At 36.3% G+C, this 26,000-nt stretch overlaps 1 protein-coding gene across 4 annotated transcripts in view; it reads right to left on the reverse strand.

The window, feature by feature from the left end:
- Positions 1-11,788: 11,788 nt before the first annotated feature.
- HMGN5 (high mobility group nucleosome binding domain 5) overlaps positions 11,789-26,000 on the reverse strand; it is a 79,779-nt gene continuing 65,567 nt past the window's right edge. Inside the window, exons 1-6 of one of the 4 annotated variants that reach the window (XM_005594026.5) lie at positions 19,619-19,722; positions 17,808-17,837; positions 16,750-16,779; positions 16,456-16,509; positions 14,123-14,260; positions 11,789-13,139 (exon numbers count right to left, since the gene is read on the reverse strand). In XM_005594026.5, the coding sequence (XP_005594083.2) occupies positions 12,537-13,139; positions 14,123-14,260; positions 16,456-16,509; positions 16,750-16,779; positions 17,808-17,837; positions 19,619-19,633 (870 nt within the window). In that variant the 5' untranslated portion in view covers positions 19,634-19,722 and the 3' untranslated portion in view covers positions 11,789-12,536. Of the gene's footprint in view, positions 13,140-14,122; positions 14,261-16,455; positions 16,510-16,749; positions 16,780-17,807; positions 17,838-19,618; positions 19,723-26,000 lie in introns of those variants that run through there. The other 3 variants (XM_045383931.3, XM_065538085.2, XM_065538086.2) reach the window with 3 other exon arrangements.

The raw sequence follows: 26,000 nt of genomic DNA on the forward strand, positions 1-26,000 counted from the left end.
TGGGTGTTTAGCACTCTAAACTTCCCTATTAACACTGCTTTAGCTGTATCCCAGAAATTCTGGTATGTTTTATCTTTGTTTTCATGAATTTCAAAGAATTGCTTGATTTCTGCCTTTATTTCTTTGTTTATGTACAAGTCATTCAGGAGGTGTTTGCTTGATTTTTATGCAATTGTATTGTTTTGAGTGATTTTCTTAGGATTTATTTTTCTTTATATTGTGCTGTGGTCAAATAGTGTGTTTTTTTAATCATTTTAATTTTTTTGAATTTGCTGAGGATTGTTTTATGGCTGATTCTGTAGTTGATTTTAGAGTACATGCTATGTGCAGATAAGAAGAATGTATATCCTGTTGTTTTTGCATGGTGAGTTCTGCAGATGTCTGTTTTGCTAATTTGGTTAAACATTGAGTTCAGGCCCTGAATACTTTGTCAGTTTTCTGCCTCAGTGATCTCTCTAATACTGTCAATGAGGTGTTGAAATCTCCCACTATCATTTAGTGGTTATCTAAGTCTCTTCATAGGTCTCTAAGAACCTGCATTATGAATGTGGGTGCTCCTGTGTTGGATGGATATATATTTGGGATAGTTAGGTCTTCCTGTTGAATCAAACCCTTTACTATTATGCAATGCCCTTTTTTCTTTCTTTCTTTTTTTTTTTTTTTGATCATTGTCAGTTTAATGTCTGTTTTGCCTGAAATTAGCATAGCAATCTCTGATTTTTTATGTTGTCCATTTACTTGTTAGATTTTTCTCTGTCTCTTTACTTTGAGCCTGTGAGTGTCATTGCATGTGTATGGGGCTCTTGTAGACAGCAAACAGTTGTGTCTTACTAACCTATTTACCACTCTGTGCCTTTTAATTGGGGAATTTAGCATGTTTACACTCATGATTAATATTAATATATTTAGATTTAGGCAGGGGGTGGTGGCTCACCCCTGCAATCCCAGCACTTTGGGAGGCCAAGGCAGGTGGATTGCTTGAGGTCAGGAGTTTGAGACCCGTCTGGTCAACATGGTGAACCCGTCTCTGTTAAAAATACAAAAATTAGCTGGGCGTAGTGGTGTGTGCCTGTAATCTCAGCTACTTGGCAGGCTGAGGCACGAGAATCACTTGAACTTAGTAGGCAAAGGTTGCAGTGAGCTGAGAATGCATCACTGCACCCCAGCCTGGATGACAGAGTAAGACTCTGTCTGAAATATATATATATATATTTCATATATACATACACATATATACATACATATATACATATATATATATATGTAGGTTTGATCCTGTCATTGTGTTCTTAGCTGGTTACTAAGGATACCTGATTGTGTGACTGCTATATAGTGCCAGTGGTCTATGTACTGAAGTATATATGTATTTCTGGTGGTTGGTAACAATCTTTTTTTTTTTTTTTTCATATTTAGCATTTCCTTAAAGACCTCTTATAAGGCAGATCTGGTGGTAAAAAATGCCCTCAGAATTTTGTTGTCTGAAAAGAATCTTATTTCTCCTTCACTTATAAAGATTAGTTTGACTGAGTATGATATTCTTGGTTGGATTTGATTTCTTTATGAATGCTTCTGTTTTGTAGAGTTCCCACTGAAAGGTCCTCTATTAGCCTGATGTGGTTTCATTTGCACATGAAAATGCCTCTTTTCTCTAGATGTCTTTAACATTTTTTCTTTCATTTTGACCTCATAGAATCTTATGACTAGGTGTCTTGTGGATGGCATATGTATAATATTTTACAGGAGTTCTCTACATTTCCTCAATTTGACTGTCTGTCTCTGTAGTGAGGTTGGGAAAATTTTTATGGGTGATATTCTCAAATATGTTTTAGAAGTCGCTTCCTTTTTCTCCCTCTCTTTCAGGGATGCCAATGTGTCATATATTTGGTCTCTTTACAGATTTCCATATTTCTTGGAAGTTTTATTTATTCTTCTTTATTGATTTTTCTTTTTTTTTTAAGATTGTGTGATTTTAAATAATCAGTCTGCAAGCTCTGAGATTCTTTTCTTCGCTATGTTGATTCTGGTGTTAATACTTATAATTTTATTATGAAATTCTTGAAGTGTGTTTTTCAACTCTATCAGTTCAGTGTGGTTCTTTCTTAAAATGACCATTTCATCTTTGATTTCCTGTATTATTTTATTGTATCCCTTAAATTCCTTGAATTGAGTTTTGACTTTCTCTTGAATGTTGATGATCTTCATTCCTATCCATATTCTAAATTATATTTATGATATTTCAGCCATTTAACCCTGGTTAAAAGCCATTACTGGGGAACAAGTGTGGCTGTTTGAAGGTAAGAAGAGTCGGAATTTTTGAGTTGCTGGAGTTCTCGTGATGTTTTTTCTAATCTACGTGGGTTGATGTCCCTTTCATCTTTGAAGCGGCTGTCCTTAGGTTTTTAGTTGTTCATTTATTTTATTTTTTTATGCCCTTCAGTTTTTGATTGTGGTATAAGGTGGGTTCAGTCAACTGGCTTTTATTCTAGTCCTATCCTGGGGCTCGGAGGAGCCCCCTCCAATTTCTGCCTCCATGGCCTCATTTTGTTTTGGTGTGTTCTGGTCCATAAGACTTTCTTAAGTAGGTACTGCAGTTGGCAGAGAGGTCATATCCTTGCTTGGTTGGCCTTAATCTGCTGTCTGAGTGTTTCTCTGGGGAATGCAGGATTGCACCTGCCTGCTGAGTTCAGGCAGATTCAGGCCCACTGGGCTGGAAGCTCTAGTGGGTGTAGCCTGTCTGCCTATGGGAGCTGGGCATAGCGGGGGTTGTCCACCCTGTTGATCCAGTATTTCTATGACTGAACCTCTTGGCATATTTAGGCAGAATTAGTACAACTGGGCTGGAAGCTCTAGCAGGCATGGATTGCCTGGTTATGAGAGTTGGGAAAAACACCTGCTGTCCAGGTGTTTTCTGGGACAATAAGAGGTTTCATCAATGGGCTAACTTCTGATAGAAGAAATATCACTGGGCTGGAAAGTCTAGCTGGCATTGCCTGCCTGGCTACCAGCATCAGGGGCAGTCAGGGTCACCTGCTGATATGGTTTAGATATGTGTCCCCATCCAAACCTCATGTCAAATTGTAATCCCCAATGTTGGAGGTGGGGCCTGCTGGGAGGTGATTGGATCGTGAGGGGAGAGTTCTCATGAATGGTTTCATACACTCCTTCCTTGGTACTGTATAGTTAGTGAGTTCCCACGTGATCTTGTTTTTTATAAGTGTGTAACACCTCCTCCCACGTTTCCTCCTGCTCTGGCCGTGTAAGATGTTCCTGCTTCCCCTTGGCCTTTTGTCATGATTGAAAGTTTCCTGAGGCCTCCCCAGAAAGAGAAGTTGCTATGCTTCCTGTTTAGCCCACAAAGCCATGAGCCAATTAAGCCTCTTTTCTTTATAAATTACCCAGTGTCAGGTATTTCTTTATAGCAATGCAAGAATGGACTAATGCAGAAAATTGGTACTGAAGACAGAGCATTGCTATAAAGATACTTGCAAATGTGGAGGTGAGTTCAGAACTGCATAATGGGCAGAAGTTGGAAGAGTGTGGAGGGCTCAGAAGAAGACAAGAAGATGAGGGAAAATTTGGAACTTCCAAGAGACTTGTTAAATAGTTGTTACCAAGAAGTTGATAGTGATATGGACAGTGAGTCCAGCCTGAGGAGGTCTCAGATGGAGATGAGGAACTTCTTGGAAACTGGAGCAAAGGTCACTTTTGTTGTCCTTTATCAAAGAGCTTTGTTGCATTGTGCCCCTGCCCTAGGGATCTGTGGAACTGTAAACTTGAGAGAGAGATGATTTAGGGTATCTTGTTGAAAAAATTTCTAAGCAGAAAAATGTTCGAGATATGACCTGGCAGCTTCTAACCACCTACACTCACGTATATGAGCAAATAAATGACCTGAAACAGGAACTTATATTTAAGAGAAAAACAGAGCACAAAAATTTGGAAAATTTTCAGCCTGGCTTTGCAGTAGAAAAGAAAAATCTGTTTCCTGGGGAGGAAGTCAAGCAGGGTGCAAAAATCTGCCCCAAAAAATAAGAGCCAATTACTGATAGCCAAGACAATGGACAAAAGACCTTGAAGGCATTTCTGAGAGCTTCACGGCAGCCCCTCCCATCACAGGCCTGGAGGCCTAGGAGACAAGAATGATTCCCTGGGCCAGGCCCAAGGCCTCACTTCCCTGCACAGCCTCAGGACACTGCTGTCTGCATCCCAGCTGCTTCAGGTCAGCCATGGCTAATAGGGGTACAGGTACAGTTTGGGCCACTGTTTCAAAGGGTGCAAGCCATAAATATCAGCAGCTTCTATGTGTTGCTAAGACTGTGGGCTCACAAAGTGCAAGAATTGAGGCCGGGAGTTTCCACCTAGATTTTAAAGGATGTATGAACATCCCAGAATGTCCAGGTAGAAGCCTGCTGCAGATGTGGAGTCCTTATGGAGAACTTCTAGTAGGGCCATGTGGAGGGAAAATGTGGGTTAGAGCTCCCACACAGTGTCCCCACTGGGACACTGCCTAGTGGAGCTTTGCAAAGGGGGTCGCCATCCTCCAGACCTCAGAATGGTAGACTCACCAACAGCTTGTAGCCTGCACCTGGAAAAGCCCCAGGCACTCAATGGCAGCCCATGAGAGCAGCTTCTGAGGCTGAACCCTGCAATGCCACAGGGTCAGAGATACCTCAGGCCTAGGGAGCCCACCCCTTACACCAATGGATCTTGGATGTTGGACATGGAGTTAAAATAAATTATTTTGGGACTTTAAGTTTTAATGACTTCCCTGCTGGGTTTCAGATATATGTGGGGCCTGTAGCACCTTTCTTTTTGTTGATTTCTCCCTTTTGCAGAGGAATGTTTATCCAATGCTTATACCCCCATTGTATCTTGAAAGTAACTAACTTGTTTTTCTATTTTACAAGCTCATAAGTGGAAGGGGCTCTTCCGGTCTCAGATGAGACTTTGGACTTTTGAGTTAATGTTGGAATGAATTAAGAGCTTGGGGCATTGTTAAGAAGGCATGATTGCATTTTTCAATGTGAGAAGCATGTGATATTTGGGAGAGGCCAGAGGCAGAATGATTTGGTTTGTATCTGTGTCCCCACACAAATCTCATGTTAAATTGTAATCCCTAATGTTGGATGTGGGGCCTGGTGGGAGGTGATTGGGCCATGGGGGCAGATTTCCCTCTTTGTACTGTCCTTACGATAGTGAGTGGATTCTCCTGAGATCTGGTTGTTTAAAAGTGTGTGGCACCTCTACCCTCCCTCCTTTTCCTCCTGTCTTGGCCATGTAAGACATGCCTGTTTCCCCTTTGCTTTCTGTCATGATTGTAAGTTTCCTGAGGCTTCCCCAGACGTAGATCCCACCATGCTTCCTGTACAGCATGCAAAATCAAAAGCCAACTACTCATCTTATCTTTATAAATTACTCAGTGTCAGATATTTATTTATAGCAGTGCAAGAAAAAACTAATAAACCCATCCTGACATCAGGATGTTACTTGGGATAACGGGAGGCTATACCCACTGGCTGAGTTCAGACAGAAGCAAACCACTGGGCTGGAAGCTCTAGCAGGCATTGTCCATCAGACTACTAGTGGAGAGGTTAGGGTTACCCAACCTGCCATTTGGGTGTTTCTGGGGACAACAGGAGGTTGCATCGTCTGGCTGAGTTAACACAGAAGATGGAGCACTGGGCTGGAATCTCTAGCAGGCATTGCCTGCGGTGTTACCATTGGCAGTGGTGGGTGGGGTATCTTGCCCAGCCATTCAAATGCTTCCTGGGACAGCAGGTTGCTGTGCCTGTGCTGAGCTTCAGCAGAAGCAGGACTGCTGGGCTGAAAGCTGGTACTGAACCTCATCTGGCAAGTGGGAGTTAAGCAACCTTTCTGCACACAGGTCCCATGACTATGTCCTCTGTTGGGGCAATAGTGCCAGTGCTTATCTATTCTTGGGCCCAAGGCTTGCAGAGGTTCCCTTGAACCTGAAAGTTGCCCCCACAAAACATCTGGGTGACTCTTTGCCTTAGTCTACAAGGTTGGTGGCAGGGAGGAGGGAAGGCCAGGGGATTTTCACTTTTCTTGTCTTGCACAGGTCCTCATGGAGAGTGTGAATCCCCCAGGGAGTTCTCACTCACCCACCCTTTCTTATGATGGAGAGGCTCTCCTGGCTCCATGTTGAGCCCAGACAGGGTGGTCCGCAGCTTTGCTCCTCTCTGCTTTCTGTGTCTGCTGTCATGATGCATCCCAACATGGTTTCTCAGATAACCAGCATTCTCCCGTAAGCAGGCTATAACATTTATAGCAGATTCATAGAAAGCAAAGGTGTAAACTTATCGTTACCCAGAGAATCATAACCAGAACGACTGATTTATAGAAAGATTGACTTTTTTGTGTGAAGTCCACATAGCACATGATCTAGATAAGCCCTCTCCTAAGTGTTCACAAAGAACCATGTGAGGAGATTCTCTCTTGTAAATAGCCCTGTAGAGGATAGCAATTACACTGACTATTCACTTCTGAACAGGAACATGTAATGCCAGATTCTGTGGAAATATATCTCCAATGTGCTATCCTATAGGCTGTTGAAGGGAGGCCAGGGTGGGTTGGGCAGGGTAGGTGAAAGGTGGTCAAGGCAGTTGAGGCAGTGGTGGTGGAGCCTGAGGTGACCAAGGCAGAAGCAATCATGTATCTGTATTCTTAAAAAGTATTCTCTCACACGAGTAATTTGGCTACTGCCGGGCTTAGATGTAATTTAATTTTAGCACAGGAGGCTCTAAACCAGAGCTGACTTGGTGTACTTTTTCTCTGTTTCTTATATGTTGAACAACTTGTTCTAACAGTTCTGCTTTTTAATTTTAGAAAATTGCTGCAATAATATATTCAAAAATATTTTTTTAGGACCAATACATTACTGTTTGGTTTACTATTTTAAAATCATTATCAAAAACTGATTTAAAAAAATGATGTCAAGATTTACCTATGTGATCTCAATAGGTCATTAATAATGCCTTTTATATTATGGTTCATAAGATTAGACTTCAGCTCTGACATGCACTTGCTCTATATCTCCTTTTTTCATGCCATATTAAACGTGGGTTTTTAAAACAAAGATTAGTGATAACCAGCATAGAACATTTTAAACATTATTGGAGGAAACATTAACAGCAGGCCTTTTTTATGTAGTAGAAATGCCCCAGAAGAATTACGTTTAATGGTTCTTTTTTTAAGGAACAAAGATAAACAATAAACAGAATCATACTTTCACATCTAATTACAATATGACTTCTAAGGTTATTCCCATTAAAAAACTGTTGATTCTGAGGAATGCCTCCCTACAAGACAAAATAAAGCTTAGGGGTAAACACTTTATAGTGTCACCAGAAAATTTTAGATTAAAATTTCAGCAGTATATACTCAGAAAATCAACTATTGTCTAAATCCGCATTATATGTTACTGAAAACTTATGTTGTAAATGAGATAATTAACAAAATATGTCTCACATTACTAAAGAGGCACCAAGAGTCCTTTTTGAACAACTTTTCCCTGTAGTATTCCTTATAGATTTTTTTGTACTATTGGCTATTTCTCTCCAACTTCGGTAAAGATTGTTCTACTACAGTAGATTTGTAAGGTACATTCATTTTCATTTACAGTGATGGTGTACTGCCTTTGTAAATTACCACCACTCCTACCCCACTCTTCCCTCCACATATTGCAGTTGTTGAGGCTTTTAGGAGAGAAACTGTGTGAGGCAATGTTTGGATGGTAAACGGAAAGTAAAATCCAATTAAACATCAAGAAACAAAATAGGACCTGAGGAAGAAAGGTTACTTTTGTATTATAGTGTGAAGAAATGACCCTGTTTTAGTACATTACAGTGTTCTTGCTATATAAGGGCTTTATCATGTAGTTAAAATAACATTGCACGGGGAAGCTGACTACCTTACTTCTGTAGAAGGCGAGCTTTTACGTGAAAACTCAAGATAATCCATTACCACAGTTCTGCTAGAAACCTAGAATATGTTTCTAAATAGGAAGCCAAGATTGTTATTTTCATTTTGCATTGATAATGAATGAGGTCAAGGTGTTTAAGAGACTAGTTTCTCTGTTGAAAGTTATATGCATCCATTCCCTGTGTTTGCACAATGTGGCTAGGAAGCAGGGGATCCAAGCAAGGTGCGTAGAAGTTCAACCTGATCTTTGGGGTTGGTTTTGATAACTGTAGCATTGTACAAAGTTTGAGAGAGGGTGTAAAATGGTAAAGGACTTGCCAGCCCTGGAAAAAGTAGAGTCAGAGGTCTGTGTTTAGAAAGTTAGACCTCTTGCATTTTGCATATTTCCTTCTTTATTCTTAATATTGTGAAGTCTTTTTAAAGCCAGGACAATTAGGCAAGAAAAATAAAGTCATCAAAATTGGACAGGAAGAAGTAAAACTATCTCCACAGATGTCATAATCATAAAATAGAAAACCTTGAAAATTCCACAAAATGCCTATTACAGCTAATAAATAAGTTCAGCCAAATTGCAGAATACAAGATTATATACAAAAACCAGTTGTATTTCTATACCCTCCCAATGAATGATCCAAAATGGAAATTAAGAATTTCACTTACACCAGCAAAGATTAACAGGAATAAATGTAGCCAAGGAAGTGGTGGGAATCTTGTACACCAAAAAAAAAAAAAAAAAAAAAAAAAAAACAAAAAACAAAAAACAAATTATTGCTGAAAGAAATTAAAGAGAACCTAAATAAATGGAAAGACATACTGTGTTCATGGATTGGAAGATTTAGTATTGTTAAAATGGAGATATTCTCCAAATTTATCTGCATATTAATTGCAATCCCAATAAAAACACCAACTGCTTCCTGCCTTGTTTTTGCAGAAATGGACAAGCGAATCCTAAAATTTATGTGGAATTGCAGGGGACCCAAAATAATGAGCAAAGTTGGAGAACTGACACTTCTCATGTCAAACTTACTCTAATACTACAGTAATCAAAATGTTGGTACTGACATAAAGATTGACATAGGTCAATGTTGCAAAATTCAGGGTCCAGAAATAAACCCATACGTCTATGGTTTATTGATTTTGACACAGGTGCCAAAGCTATTGAATGGGGAAAGAATTTTTCAATAAATAATACTTGGGCAAATGGATAGCAAAATGTAAATGAGTGAAAATTGATCTCCACTTCATATACAAAAATTAACATAAAATGTACCAAAGACCTAAATGTATGAGAAAAAAGTATACAACTCTTAGAAGAAAACATATGTGTACATCTTAGTAACCCAGGGTTTGACAAGATTCTTAGATATACCACCAAAAACATAAGCTATAAAAGAAAAAAATAAATGAATTGATCATAAAAATTAAAAATTTGTGTATCAAAGGACACTATCAAGAAAATGAAAACCATAGAATGGGAGAAAAATATTGCAAATCATATATCTGACAAGGGACTTGTATGTAAAAGATATACATATCTTAGAACTCAAGGCTAAAGAGACAACCCAATTAAATAATGGAAAATGATTTGCATAGACATTTCTCCAAAGAAGATATACAAATGGCCAATAAGCACATGAGAAGATGCTCAACATCATTAAAGAAATGCAAATCATTGGGAGTTATACCTGATGTAAATGACGAGTTGATGGGTGCTGACGAGTTGATGGGTGCAGCACACCAACATGGCACAAGTATACATATGTAACAAACCTGCACGTTATGCACATGTACCCTAGAACTCAAAGTATAATAATAAAAAAAAATACTAAATAATAAAAATAAAAATAAATTATCTAAAATTAGGGTTAATAATCAATTATAAATGGAGGATATTAGCCACTCAAAGATTTATCCCACCATAAGAAATAGTTTGGAACTCCTCCCAAGTCCTATTGAAATGGTCTGGGTTATCCTCATGAGATTGCAAACATAAATTAATAGATGCTATACTCTGCTGTGTTGTCTTCACTAAATGGTTTGGTCTTTGTGGAGTTGAATCAGAGGCAATGTGCCTGGTTTTCAGTGCCTGGTCCAGTGGAGGTTCTCCATGCCTGCAGGGTGAGTGATCCCTAAGGCCTTAGTTGCAACCCTGGCTGAAAATTAGGATAATCTGAAGGGTTTCTTAAAAGGAGCAAATCTACCTCAATCTTAAAATACACCCCAACCAAATTAAATCAGAATCCTGGGTAGGGTGGGGGAAGAGGGAAGGGAGGAGCTGACCCAGGAGTAATGATTATACTTCACAGCCAAGGGTGAGAACCACTGAACTGGGAAGTACCTTCAGATGGGTGAGTAGAACTCATAAAACTTGATGTCTTCCTAATATGATTACTCAACTTTTTTTGCTCTGGTGCCATGATGAACAAGCAACATTTATTTTATTTTCTAGGTTGAAACTTTTTATAGGGGCTAAAAGAAGGTGATTAGCTAACCGAAGGCATCTGTCTGCTTGCCAGTTATGCTTCTCATTTTAAATCAATAAAAGGGACTTCTCATTTGTCAAAAAAAAAAAAGAAATGCAAATCAAGATCACATGATTTGCATCACTTCCAAATCACTCTACTAGAATGGCTATAATAAAAAACATGCAATAAGTGTTAGCAAGGACGTGGAGAAATTAGAACACTCATAAAATTCTAGTAGAAATATAAAATGCTGAAGCCACTTTGGAAAAGTCCAAAAGTTCCTCAAAAATTTATGCATAGAACTATTATAAAATCCAACAGTTTCACTCCTAGATATATACTTAGAAGAAATGAGAACATACATCCACAAAAAAAACTTGCACATAAATGTTCACAGCATTATTATTTATAATTGAAAAAGCATGGAGACAACCCAAATGCCCATCAACAAACATAATGTGGTATATTAACAGAATATTATTCAGCCATTAGAACAAATAAAGTACAGTAAGTCCTCACTTAACATCGTTGACAGGTTTTTAGAAACTGTAATTTTAAGTTAAGCGACACATAAGGAAACCAATTTTACCAATAGGCTAATTGAAATAGATAAGAGTTAAGTTCCTAACAAATATTTCTGGTCACAGCATCACCAAACTTCTAAATAAAGGCTAAAATACTTCCAATGTTAAACACTGAAATAAATATAAGCTATTCATACAATTAAGAACAATTAAGAACAAGATAATTATTTACATGCTTATTCCAGTTTACAGTAGTGGATCGCTGCAGCCTATTTCAGCAGCTCAGAAGGCAAAGCGGGAACCCATCCTAGACAGGACTCCAGTCCATCCCAGGGAACACACACACACACACACACACACACACACACACACACACTCATACTGGGATCGTTAGGCATGCTAATTAACCTAAGCACTTCTTTGGGGCGGACGAGGAAACTGAAATACCTGCAGAAAACTCATGAAGACATGGCAAGAACTTGCCAACGCCACAAACAGTGGCCCCGGCTGGGAATCTATTTTCTCATCAACATTACAACTAAACAGCATTGAACAAAATTGAGACCTGCTGTAATGATACAAATTAGAACGTGGATTGACCTGAAAACGTTTTGCTAAGTTAAAGAAGCGAGACACCAAAGGCCACACACATATTGTGTGATTACATTGATATTAAATGTTCAGAATAGACAAATCCATAGAGACAGAAGGCAGATTAGTGGTTGCCAAGGGATGGAAGGTGGGGGATAAGTTGGGGGAAAATGGGGAGAGACTGCTAATTGGTGCTTTGTTTCTGATTTGGGTGATAAAAATGCTCTGGAATTAAACAGTGGACACAACATTGTGAATATACTGACAAACATTGAATTACATACTTTATTATTTTTATTACAATTAAAATGGTGAATTTTATGTTATATTAATTTTATGTCAGTGAATATTTAAATATTTTCATGAAAACCACAATAGAAAAAAATTAAGCATAATATTTCACTAGCTACATTTTTGAAGATATAACAAAACACAATCATCGTCAGAGTCTTTTTATTAAGATAAATCCAGTAAAATTTGTGCATTCACATATAATCAAAACTGCCCTTCTGAAATAAACATATGTATTTATTTTAAAAATGCAAATACAATTTCATTTTTCCCAAGCTAATAATAAAGTTATATTTGGGAAAGATAAGTTTAACTCTTAGCATTACATGAAAATAGTTCACCTTCTTTATAAAAGCATCCTAGAGAACAAGAACGTTGGATGCAACTCTTTTTTTGAGATCCCTCACTTTATGAAATTATCACATATATAAAAGAGTAAAATTAAAATTCAAAGATTTGACACATAACTTACACAACACGAAATTCACTCGCAAAGTTGAAAGCATATTTTTTTATATATTCCACTACTATAATCACAAAATTTATAGACAAATGTTCCATGTTAGAAACTTTATGGCTAAAAATCAATATGAAGATGTTCTGAAATTAAATCAATGCTAAAGAAAGACTGTGTTTATAAAATTTTTGATAAAAATATTTATCTCTATTAACTTTACAACATGAAGGTACATGTTACCAAATTATGAAACTATATAGGGCAGTTTTAAACAATACTCTGTGGCTCCTCTATTTTTCCATCTTCTTCTTTGATCTCGTCTTTTTCTTTTCCTTCTTCTTCTTCTTCTTTTTCATCTTCTTTCTCTTTTCCAGCTTCTTCCTCATTTCCACCTTCATCTTCTTTTCCATCTTCTCTCTCTTTTTCATCTTCTTTGACTTTTACATCTTTCTCCTCCTTTTTATCTCCCTTCTCTTTTCCATCTTCATTCGTTTTTCCATCTCCTGTTTCTTTTCTATCTTCTTCCTCTTTTTCACCTTCTCCTTTCTCTTTTCCATCTTCTCCATTTCCTTTTCCGTCTTCACCTTTTTTTCCATCTTCTTTCTCTTTTGCATCTTCCTCTTTTCCATCTTTTCCTTTCTCATTTCCATTGTTATCCTCTTTTCCATCTTCTTTCCCTTTTTCATCCTTGTCTTCTTTTCCAGCTTCCCCTTTCTCTTCTTTGTTTTTATCTTCTTCATCTTCTTTCTGATCTTCTTTTTCATTTTTTACTTCTGCTGCCACTGCTTCTTTCTTTTCTCCTCCCTTTTCTGTGGCATCTTCAATATTTTCTTCTTTTACTTCCACAATTTCTTTTTCAGAAGCTGGTGCCTGTATGCATGGTGGAAAGAAAAAAAAAAAAAAAAAAAGATTCTGTTAGTAAATTTAGAACCATTTCCCCTAAATATTTACACTGGATTACATCTATTTCACAAAAAGACTAATACTTCTTTTAAAGAAAGTAATTTTCCTATGAAAGAAGCCTGCTAAATATCACATTATGAGAACACATTCTAAGAAATGCGATTAACTAAAATATGTCCACAGAAATATCTACAAATAGATATTTGAAACAATAAATACAGAAACACTTATAAATAATTTTCATTTCAAATATGAAGCACAAAGTAAATACTTAAAGGATGACTTGTATTTATTCTATATCAGCAATTCTTAATGAGGACTATGCATGTAAACAAAATATAGTCCTTGGAAAAATAACATATTTTGTTTCTATAATAATGATATTTTTTTATGTAAAAATTTCTTGGAAAGTACTATACCAGATATTATAAGATAACTTACAAAAGATTTTCCATATTTGCATATGTTTAGTTTATAGATTTGGTGACTACATCCCATTTTCAGTGTTTTATTACAATACCTAAAAATGCTGTATGCATTAAATATGCAAAATAAGATTAAAAACATTTATATAATGATTTGCTTTGCCATCTACAAAGGAAATAAAAGAATCATAAATTCTGGAAAAGGGATTTACAAATAGCCTGTGTGCTGATAAAATGAATAAAGATTGGCCTGTATTTAATGAGAAGGTGGTTATGTTAGTACTAAGTCATAATCATTGGCATTGTTCTAGTAGCAGCAATGCTAAGCCACTGCTCGCACTACTGGTCCCTCTAAATTCTCATATTTTAAGTTAATTTTATTTTCCCCTTAGATACCATTATACTATTGAACCACGGCTCACTTAATTTTTTCTAACTTGTAAACTAAAAGGCAAACAGGATTTCTTTCAGTTGTACCCATTGTTAAACTTTCAAATAGATAAAACTGTTAACATTAGAAGATACCTCTGTAATTTTGGCTTCTCCATTTTTAGCATTTTCATTGTAGTCTTCTTCAAGAACTGCTTCTTGCTTGGTTTCAGCAACTGCTTGGGCACTTTTATCTATGTTTTCTTCCATCATATCACTTTTTGTCTTCATTTTCTGCCAAGCAATATAAAACAATAAAAGTAAATGTACAGTTTAACTGCTATGTTGATTAAATGGTCACAATTATTTTACCAGCTATTGTAATAATTTATGCAAATGTTTTAAAGTATCACATATAAACCTGATATCAATAAAATTATCATATAATACCTTCATTGTAAGTTTCATTGTAAGCCTAAAACAGCATTAAAAATGCACAACGTTCCCTTGATACAAATAAAATAAATTTTCTTTTAAGTTGAGTGATATAGATGAGAGGCAACCAGTTAGAATGCTGACTAGTTGCTGCCAAGGACAAACTGCTGGCATCAAGTTAGACTGATCAATTAATTCCTTCTGACCAGAGAGGGTCAGTTTATTTTTGTCAAGTCTAATTAATAAGGAACAGGGTTTTGTTGATTGTTAAGCCTCCATTGGTAATAATTAAGAGAAATGCTGTTAGTGAGAACATCAATTTAGATAGAGTTTTAAAAGACCTTACGGTGATGTAAGTGTTTCAATCTTTGTATCTACAAGTTTGGAATGCCCTGATTCACGACGACTTTATCAAGAAAATTTTTTGCCTACCCGTGTATGTAATAGAAATATCACTGGATTGAGGGGCCAGAAAACCTGTGTTTGAATTCTAGATCTGCCACTTACGTGATGTGATCTTGAGCAAAGGCATAAGTATCTTTGAGGCTGTTATTTTCAAATATAAAAAGAGACTAATACCACCCACCTCACAGGGATGTTATAAGGAGAAAATGACAAAACACATGGAAAAAAAGCTTTAGAAACTGTAACTTATAATATAGATATAAGTTATTACTCTTTTAACACATGAGAAACAGCCAAGGAGGGTAAAGTGTATGGTTACATAGTATATGTTTTAGTCTAGCCCTTTTCTTTTCTTTTTTTCTTTTCTTTTCTTTTTTTCCTCCCCTCTCCTCCTCTCCCCTCCCTTCCCCTCCTGTTCCTTTCCTTTCCTTTCCTTTTCTTTTCTTTTCTTTCCTTTCTTCTTTTCTCTTTTTTTTGAGACAGGGACTCCCTCTGTCGCCCAGGCTGGAGTGAGGCAATCTCTGCTCAATGCATTCTCCTCCTCCCAGGCTCAAGCAATCCTCCCACAACAGCCTCCCAAGCTGCTGGGACTACAGGCATGCCCGGCTAACTTTTGTATTTTCTGTGGTGATGGTGATTCACTATGTCGCCCAGGCTGGTCTCAAACTCCTGTGTTCAAGCAATCTGCCTACCTCGACCTTCCAAAGTACTCAGATTACAGGCGTAAGCCACCACGTCTGGACTTACTTTTCTTTTTAAAAGAAAACGCTGTATTTACTGTTTTAAAAACTTAAAAGTTGAATATTTAACCTGACATAATAGTGGACTTGAAAAGTAAAATGCAGAAAAAACACTTTCTTTTGTCACCATTAAATATATCAATTATTACTAAAACTTCAATTGCCCTAAGTTTAGCAATATTTTTTAACAAAGGATTTCATTTATGAGCATGATGACAGTTTATACTTTCTTCAACTACAAAGTGATAGGATTAGATGCTCTCTAATGTTTCTCATAGCTTTAACCTTTTATGATTTCAGGAATTCAACCAATATTCTTATGTATTAAGCAATTAACAGTAAACTAAATATTGAGATTGTATCTATTTCTACATGCCTTTAGCCACAATATCAGAGTATATAAGTCTATACAAAATCAATTGTGTCCATTTGAAATTAACATATGCAAATGCATCTCACATATATATTATGTAAATAATTATATATAATTTTATATATACTTTGCCAACTGTAAAATATTATCAAATGTTAGTTACTACTTTTATTACAAAGCACAACTTTGGGGTTACTACTGTTTTCACCTTTTGTTTTCCCAGGGAAACAGTATTGTCACTATATGATAGCAAAGGCATGTACATTTAATGGGCCTATCCAACTGAAATTGTTTTGTCTCTACCCAATGAAAATGTCAAAACACTGTGGACAATCACAAAACAGGAGCAAATATTCCCCACCCAAGGGGTGTACATGTATCATATGAAAGAATAGAATATATTACTAACATATATTATATTTTGTTACTAACAGAACAAAATATAAGCAAAGTAAAATGATCAGCTGTATGCCATTTCAAAAATCATTTTTTTTAAAAAAGCAAATTTATTTCAATATTCTAAGTTGAATATTTACCCTTGAACTTGATGTTCTTTTGGGCGTTACCTCTGGTGTAAAGGGCACAAGCATCTGCATCAAGTTGTGGGAAAAGAAAAGGAAAAAAATCACATTTGAAGAAAGAATGTTAAAAATGAAATCCAACCTCTGAATTAAAATAAATGAGCATTAGAAAAAAAAAACACATTTCCTTGGTGTGAAAATTTTTCTTAAAACTTCAAAAATAAATCGTGTATTGAATTTTTTAGGATTCCCTAAATTTTAAAATGACATTTCATAATACATGGGCTGCTTTTTGAAAAGATTACTTACAGCAGACAATCTGGCAGATCTTCTCTTTGGCTATAAGTTAAAAACAAAAGTCTGTTAAGTGAATTATGGATACAAAAAGCTAGAATTACTTTTATTGAGGTCAAAATATTTGGTGTAACAATACATAAATATTGTCATTAAAGAAGCAATTGTGAATTTGGTTAGAAAATACAAGAGAAATACAAGTTTTGATTTTTCCTTCCTCTGAACACTTTATATACTAAAGAAAAAGTCCTAAATTAAGCTTAAGTGGCTAGGCTAAATTAACACAGTAGCTAGTAACAAGGAGCACATTTAGAAATGAAAATATAGCCTTTTCTTGCCAAATGACAAAGCAATTATTTTGCTTAAAAGGAAGAAGTTCTCTCTACATCTGAACAAGCACAATAAGGTCTTAAATTCCAAGAAGCTTGCAGTTTTTAATACTTACTATATATATATTTTTTCACACTCAGTATATTTTTATTGTGCATTAATTAGATTAAAATTAATAATATGCATTGACCAAAACATTAATAAGGCCATAAAGGTAAACTGAGAGGTTTCTTTAATATAATTGTTGCACAACAATGATTCTCGCTTTGTAGGACATATAGAAGATGGCATACTCTAAGAGTTAGAACAATATACATTGAATACAATAACAAAGACTATATAGTACGTTAAGAAATGTTTCACATATGTGAACATTTAGAGCCTCAACTTTCTAAAATAAGCAACATGTAAGCCTGTAAAGTACACACACCAAAATGATAGTCTAACTCACAAAACACCCAAATAAAATATTAGCACATCTCTATGGTCAAGAATATTTCTTTAACATCATTTCTATTAAAAAAAAGTGCAAAAGCCTTTTCTTTTATTTTGAATGGCAATGTAAAAAAGTCCTCTCTTCCGAAATTCAGATATATATTTTTGAGAGAGCTCACTGGCATACCATATTGGTACTCATATTGTACAAATATACCAACCAGCATCTATTTTTTAGCTGCTTATGTGTGTCAAGTTTATAAAACGAGTGGTTTTTCCTAATAGATGCTCAGACTAAAGAAACTCACCTCCTGCCTCATATCACCTTGACCTGCAGCCTACACAGAGGAGAAAACCACACAGAAATAAGGTCATTGATATAAACACACAAATCAGAAAACACTGCCTGCGGATTACAAATTTCAATATAATTGCTTATTACTTTCTCCTGGGTTCCTGCTCAAGTAGACACGTGTTGTTTCTTAGGAACCACGCTACATACTGCTGTTTTACTAATGTGCGCCAAGATGCAACTGCATGCACAAGACATACTTTAACACAATTGATAGTTAATTTCATCCTTTTGTGTAAATTGCATCTCCTGAAAGTAAACCTTTGTAATTTTGAAATCCACCTGCTTTAGATAATGTAAAAGCCAAAAATGTGGGGGTGGGTCAAATGAAGGCGGAGCTTCATGCAATTTCCCTTTCTTGCCTTATGTTTGCCATGCGATTGTACCTATCTTAACCTCTCCACTGACTCTGGACTATTTTTTCCAAGTTTTGCATGCAAGAATTATAGCCCCCACAGTGTTTTGTGGGGTAGACCTCTTTGCTACAAAGTCAATGCTTTATTCTAAGACACTGGCCGCCGATTTTAAAACTTCCCGCCACTACCTGCTTTAAGGTTGCTGTCAGCTCTGCAAAACAGAAAGACCTACTGCACAAGTATAGAAAAGCACAGTGGCGGGAATCTCAGGACGGGGGGATGGTGATTAGAAACAGTTGCTTTCCATATCTGAGCAGCCCTTTAGCCTGAGAATTATCAAGCTATTGCACGATTCATACAATCACAGAGCACGGGGGAATTTCAGTATTATTTCTATGTTTTAGGAATAAGGAAGGTGGACTTGTTTATAGGAATAATCCAGAAACAATCATAATGTCTTAAGTTAGCACAGTGTTTTACTGTTTTACCAAGCAATGAAACAGCGTTCGATTTCACTTCTAGGGGACTAAGAACAAAACAAAACAAAACAAAACAACAACCAAAAAAAACGCCGAGCGTGAACTTGTTTCCTGTCTGAAAGGAGCCAGGAATTGTGAAGTGAGGGTTTGCAGAAGACCTGTGGAGCTCGAAAGGCTCAGATCAATTCTGCATTATTAAAGTCAACAAATTCATGCTACCCCAACATCGGCAAGTTTATCCGACGCTGTTTCCTTATAATCTTCCCATCTTTAGCTAAAGAGTTAGGGAAGGTCCAGCTTTCTCACCCCTAAAGTTTTTAATTACAGCGGTGAATCTCTGTTCTCTAGGACAGTTTGAAGTCTGCGCCGCCTAATGGCACAGGATTACCATTGCATAGCCATCTGGCCTGACAAGAAGTGGAGGAGGAGGGAAGAAAAAAAAAAAAAAAAGAAAAAAGAAAACGGGAAGAACAAAGGCAAATACAGGAGAAAGCCATGGCTTTCGTTCCCCAGACGGGACGGTTCCCCAAGAAAAGCCGGTGGCAGAGGAGGATACTGAAGTGTGGTTGGGAGAAGTATTCTCCAATAGGGTAAGCGGAGGAAGGGGGTTGGGGTAGGAAGCGACAGCACAGCGCTATGGCTGTTTGTAATTCAGCATGGAGACACCTTTCAAGAGATTCTCCCCTTAAACAAAACACTCCAAAAGTGAACTACCAGTTGCATGCAACACCATCCTAAACCTTACACCGACTGCTCTTTGCCCTTCTCCCCCTTTCCGTTTCATTACATCACAAAATGGAAGAAGCCAAAAAGCTTTTAAAAAAAAAACAAAAACAAAAAACCCAAACAAACAAATAAATAAATTCTTCCTATTAGGAAATAGGTAACTCAGCAGCTAATTCCCCGTCTGTCTTTCCATCCATCTCACTTACCTTTCTTTTGGGCATTGTTGTAGCTCTCTATAGGAGATCTTAGTCAGCAGAAAAAAAGCCGAAGGCAGTCACTGCCTGACTGCTCCAAGAGCAAATGAGTTTTCAATGAACTAATTGCAGCACGACCTGTACTCTCCTCTAAAAAAAAAAAAAAAATCCCTCGTTATTGGCAACATTAAACACGCCAAGACGCAACCAAACTACGTGAATGGTTAACCGGACTGGGAGCCACATTGGAGTGACAGGTTCTCAGGCCAATAAAGAGAGGCAGCCGGCTTTGAGGGGTGTGGCCCGCGAACTTGCCCGAAGCCCTCGTTCCCTGTCGGCTCCAACCGCTGGTGTAGTGGAGGAGCACGCGAACTTAGCAAGGGCTAAGCGATCAGGAATAAGAACGGCAGGAAAGCCAGAGCTGTCTTGATCAGTTTTTTTTTTTTTTTTTCTTTTATGTTATAATGACAGACGAAAGCCACAACAGTTGCTTTCTTCACAATCTCCAAACCCGCCACCCTTCCCTATTCCTAGCGGGGAAAGTGCTTTTAAGACCAGTTGAGTCTGGGCTCCGATCTTTCCCTGCCACCTTGGGCGGGATGGTGTTGAACCGACAGGAACATTCATTCAGAAAGTGCAAAAGAGTGGAGATGTTTCTCTGGTGTGGGAACATCACCCCAAAGCAGAACTGTGGTGCTGGCAAGGAGAGGGTGCCAAAATGGCGTGTTTTCCGCAGGTGGAGAGTAGCGACAAAACTGGGAGCTATACCGTTATCCCACTTGGAGCGGGTATACGAAGAATTCAGTGGGACTCCGAGGGAAATGTGTAATAGCAGAGGTCTATCCAAAGGAAAAGCCCTGAGAATAGATTTTTAATCTGAAGGTTGCATTTAGTGAAAGGACTCAAGAAGGTGCTATCCACTAAAGTATTTAGGACTCAGAACTAGACTAGCATAAGGTGATTGAGGTACTCACCTCAGGCACAAAATTTAAGCTTGTGACAAAAACCCAGGAGACTAGGATGAGGCGAGTGAGGTGAGTCACGCAAGTGTAGGGTAGGATCCTGTCTTTATTTAAATTTTTGAAAAAACTTAAAATCATGGACTTTTTTGCAAGAATTTTGATATTTAAAAAGATTGTCTAAAAATACTAAGTATCTTCATTACTGAGTTTCTAGGCGGTCCTTTAAAATTTTTGCCAAAGGAGAATGTCTCCACAGCGTCACTCTAATCCCAGCCATATTTAGGTGACTTTCGACTTCAGTGTCAGTTTCTGAGACCTAAAGGTTTCAGGGTTGAGGTGGAGATTGATGAATAAATTACTTTGGAATAAATATGATTAAAATAGAGGATCTAATTCCCCACCGCCCTTTCTCAGAGGCGCCTTGATGTGGTTGTGTATAAAAGTGCTCCCAAACAACAACCCAAATCCTTATCCTGGAGGGTTAATCAAAAAAGAAAGTTAACCTTTTGAACAGTTACTTTAGGAAGAATTCATTTGTGTTCATGTAGGTTAAAACATTTGGAATAATTAGTTTAAGAGATAAACACTATATCTGCTACAGAGTGCCAAACCATCCCTTCAAGCAAAAATGCAGCCTAACAGAATAACCCATTATAATTATATTTACTATTGTTTTATTATATTATTTTTATTTTGTTATATTTTTATATTATTATTATTATTATTATTATTATTATTATTATTGCCCATTCTTCCCCAGCACTGATAGTGTGGAATTAAATAGATCAGGTAGAATAAGCCTGCGTGACTGCTGCTCAGTTTCCTTCCCCCAACTTCATACTGCATTCTAATTCAAGCAAGTAAATCAGAAAGACATTTAAATTGCTTCCTTGGTCCATAGTTATTGGGATAATCCCTAGATGTTCCTGATGTCACATTTTGCCCTTATGGTAAAAGTATTCCTGGGTGAACCTAGATATGTTTCAATCATTTTATTCTCCAACAGTTAGAAGATAAGCATAAAAATTGATTTTAATATAAGGATTGCCTCATAAGGATAAGGAGAAAAATGAAGGGAATGAAAATTTGTCAGCCGTGGAATGCATCCATTCAACAAATTCTTATTTAGCATTATTTTGTGAGTCGGATTTTGTTTTTGTAGACTAGCTTATGAAAATGCGAAACCCTGTAGCACGCAAAGTTGCATTACACAGCTTCTGTCTTTAAGGAATTTTATAATTTTGTAGGATTGAGCAAACAGATGCATACCTATTTACAAATCAAAGCTGATTGTATTATCTGAATGGTGCAATCTAAATTCAATAATAAAACAGGAGGGAAGGATCTTTTAGGACTAAGGTAATTTGGCAAAGGGTTTGATTGAGGAAGTGGAATTTGGCTTGCCTGTGAACAGTTCGGTAGACTGTTACATTATAGCAAATGCAGAGGCAGGAAAAGTTTGTACTTGTTCAGGGAACATAGTGCCTAGTCCAAGTGGGTTGAAACAAATTATCTTGAGGAGCCTTGGAAGGTAAAGCTTAGAAATTTGAAGAAAAGCAAAATGTGCAGATCAGTGAGCTCTAAAACTCCTCTTAAATTTGTCAGCAATTTTCTTTTTTGGCCGGGTTTTCCTTCTTGAAGGCTAACGTGTTGCAACTGTGATTTATATCTTATTAAACTGAAAAAATAGTCATGCATGCAAAAGAACATCTTCTAAGTGTGAAACATCCTTCTGTTTCTTGACCCCAATCCCCCATCTCCTCATGTTCTTCCTTCTAACCATTAACCAGAGCGGTCCTTTACATTAGCAAACCTGTTCAGGCGCTTTGCCTTTGCAGTATTATTACCTCTGACTTCAGCCCCATATATCTTCACCTATCAAATGTTTACCAAACTGTTTAGACCCAATCCAAATATCACCTCTTTGACAAAAGCCTTCTTCACATTTTAGCCCTAAGAAATTCTTCCCTCCTTTTATAGTATACAGTTTAGATTGTACCACTCATATGACACAAGCAAGCTTGATTTTTCCTTTTTTCCCCAACCACTCCATCAAACTTCTTCAAATTGGGTCAAACTTGTATATACTTATTTCCTTTTGCCCAAATATTTACTCAGCATATCACACTCTACATACGTTCTGTAGAATTTACTACTTTTACAATATATTTTTCTAAAATTGATAAATTATTGCAGAGTAAAAAGGTTATTTTTGTGTAATTGTCAAAGTGAGATTTTTTACAGGACTATTCTTTTCTAAAATTACGTTGGCTTGTTTCTCTTTTTATTAATGACTAGGAAAATTGATTGCCAGAATTCCCTTATTTTACCTGGCTATTAAGCATGCCTACTACCGCTCCCAAAATTTACAGGAACTGTAACATGTCCATTTAGTAACCAGTTGAAAATGACACAGGAAGATATGAAAATCTACAGATTAAAGACATTAACATTAAAATATTTTGAGGCAGAGAATCCAAAAGAAAATATTATGTATTTATGAGAAAAGAAATGCTAGACAGCCAAGATAAAACAGGTCTTCAAATGTTCTGTATATTCATAGTTTAAAATTATATATATGTATGATTAATTAAAAGCATTCTAGATACACTACTTTGCATGCAAAGGGGTATCAAAAATACTGATTGACTAGTAAGAAAAATTTTATTTTCTCTGTTAAAATATCCCTAATTTTGATCTCATGCAACACCATTATTATTCCGTTGTATTTTAATAAAATAAAAAATTGGAAAACTATTTACTATTGTCAGCAAATAATGCAAGACTTCTAGCATATTATTAAAACACAGTGTTTTAGATATTTTTTGTTGGTATTTTCAGAGGGTAAAATAAATACAAGTCTACAGTGAGCCAAATACATCAATGCACTTATTTCTGAGCCTTGTTTAAGACTGATATGAGAAATTTATTTGGATTGATGATGCCACTTAGCTGAGATTGACTCTGGAAAAACTATAATTCTGGTGACCCAAATCTTCCTATGCCCTAGGTTTATTTGCAGCAGACCCAGGACTAATAAAATACTGAATTAAAGAGTGGCCATTGATATGATAGCTAGATTATTTTTCCAGTGGTAAAAATAAATTGAGCGGCTTTCTAGGGGTAGAAGGCATATAATGCATTTTATGTTTCTATTTGTAAAATTTCTACCAACTTTTAAAGTAACAATTTAAAAGAATGCTATTTTTAGGCTTTCAGACATTCAAGTTTAGAGGATACTGATAGAGATTTTCTAGTTTCAATACCCTTGGAATAAGCACAAGTCCAGAGAGCTTAAATGACTTGCCAAAGATCATCTATTAAAATTTAAGCAGTTGGCCTGGTGCAGTGGCTCACCCTGTAATCCCAGCTCTTTGGGACGCCGAGGCGGGAGGATCACCTGAGGTCAGGAGTTCGAGGTCAACATGGCCAACAGGGTGAAACCCCATCTCTACCAAAAATACAAAAATTAGCCGGGCGTGGTGGTGGATGCCTGTAATCCCAGCTACTTGGGAGACTGAGGCAGAAGAATCACTTGAACCTGGGAGACAGAGGTTGCAATGAGCTGAGACCGCGCCATTGCACTCCAGCCTGGGTGACAGAGCGAGACTGAGTCTCAAAATAATAATAATAAATAAATAAATAAATAAATAAATAAATAAAAATAAATAATCAGGCAGTTTTTTTCACTTCTTTACTATAAATTTTATCTATGGTTGTGATATCATCAATTATACAATTTATACAGAAATGTTAATGATTAAATGATACATTTGGTAAACACGAGTTCTGTTCCATCTCAATGACCTTAAAACTCAAGAAGAAACTCTGACTGTCAACCTACTTCGGACGTATCTTTTTACTGATTCATTGGATCCTCACTCATCTGTGATCTTAAACTTGTATTCTCTAGTCAGTTTTCTATACCTCAACAAGTAGAAAATTCAGAAGAGAGAAACTACTTTTTACCTTATTCCTTTATTTGTTTTTTGGTCTAAGGTAAGTCTAGTGAATGTGAGTTTTTAATCTTGAACATCCAAATGCTTGCCCATGTTTTCTTCTTTCCCTTGCCAGAAGAGAGGTTTTCAGATAAAATTGCAGATAAGATTCATTATCGGTTAAAAGTTATTTGAAGATTTCTAACATCCAGTAGGTGTCATCATTTACTTGAAAAGAATTTCAAATTTTCTTACTTTATAAGATTTCTTCTTCCTTTAAATTTATTTATAATACATATTTATTGTTTAAAATTAAAAGATTAATTGTATATATTAAGATGTACAACATGATGTTTTGATATACATATAATGAAATGATTACTACAGTCAAGCAAGTCAACACATTCAACAACCAAAAAATTATTGTTTTGTGGTAAGAGCACCTAATATCTACTCTCTTAGAAAATTTCTAGGGTATTTACTAAATCCTATCTATTGAATTTAATTTATACTTTTGGTACTATGTTTTTGCGTGAAATATGAGACATTTAAAATCTTAATATGTTTGGAATATTTAACCTTCATCCTCATCTTATAGAAGCACAGATATTAATTCATAGCTTATAAAATATGAAAACATAGATTGTGACACTTCTGAAGTTGTGCGGCTATTGTGGCACATTGAAAAAATGACATCTTTAGTTTAAAGCAATTATATTTTCACTTTATTTATTTTAATTGGCCTTAATGCTCAGGCTTTTTCTCCTTAGAAAGTTCATGAATGCTGTTTATTCTTATAAAAAGAAATGAAATAAGAATTCAAGAATTGATAAATGCCCCATGCTGCCTATATGAGAAAAGAGCCTATTTTCAAGAATAGATCAGTTTTCGGTGTAGTCCAACTGTTCACTAGTGAGGGTTGATTAGAAATAACCACCCTTCATGAGAGAATAGTGGCGACCTGTCAAATAGGTTGTGTGTTAGAAACCAACGTCTTTATTAAGAAAAATATTCAATTTAGTAAACTGATGTCATTTTAACCAAAAGCTAAAGTTAAATGTGATTTTTTAGATGCCTGTAGCAATTGATTTTCTTCAGTTTGTGTTATGCTAGGATTTGTTTTTCCTTTTCCTGTTTTGGGCTTTATCCATTCACTTAGAGCCTTACTTATCAGATCATTTTATAACAAGCTTCATATAACCTACGAATTGTTTTATTTTGTTGTAAATTATTTGAAACACATGGGCCATCAATTGGAGCTTGCTTTAATTTAGACACATTTAAGGTGAGATAAAACGATGTTAAAACTAGTTGTCTTTAATCCTCAAAGTGTAGATATGAACACTCTGATGAAGTAGTAGAGCTCAAGTAGATTTTATTGTAAGGGGAATTGACAATCTATGCTATTACTAACATTAACTGTATAGTCCTTTAAGAGGATAAACGGACAAATGGCTGTTCAACAAAGGTATTAAATTTTAAAATGCTCTAGAA

Source organism: Macaca fascicularis, chromosome X (assembly GCF_037993035.2).
Source record: "Macaca fascicularis isolate 582-1 chromosome X, T2T-MFA8v1.1".
NCBI classification, from domain to species: domain Eukaryota; kingdom Metazoa; phylum Chordata; class Mammalia; order Primates; family Cercopithecidae; genus Macaca; species Macaca fascicularis.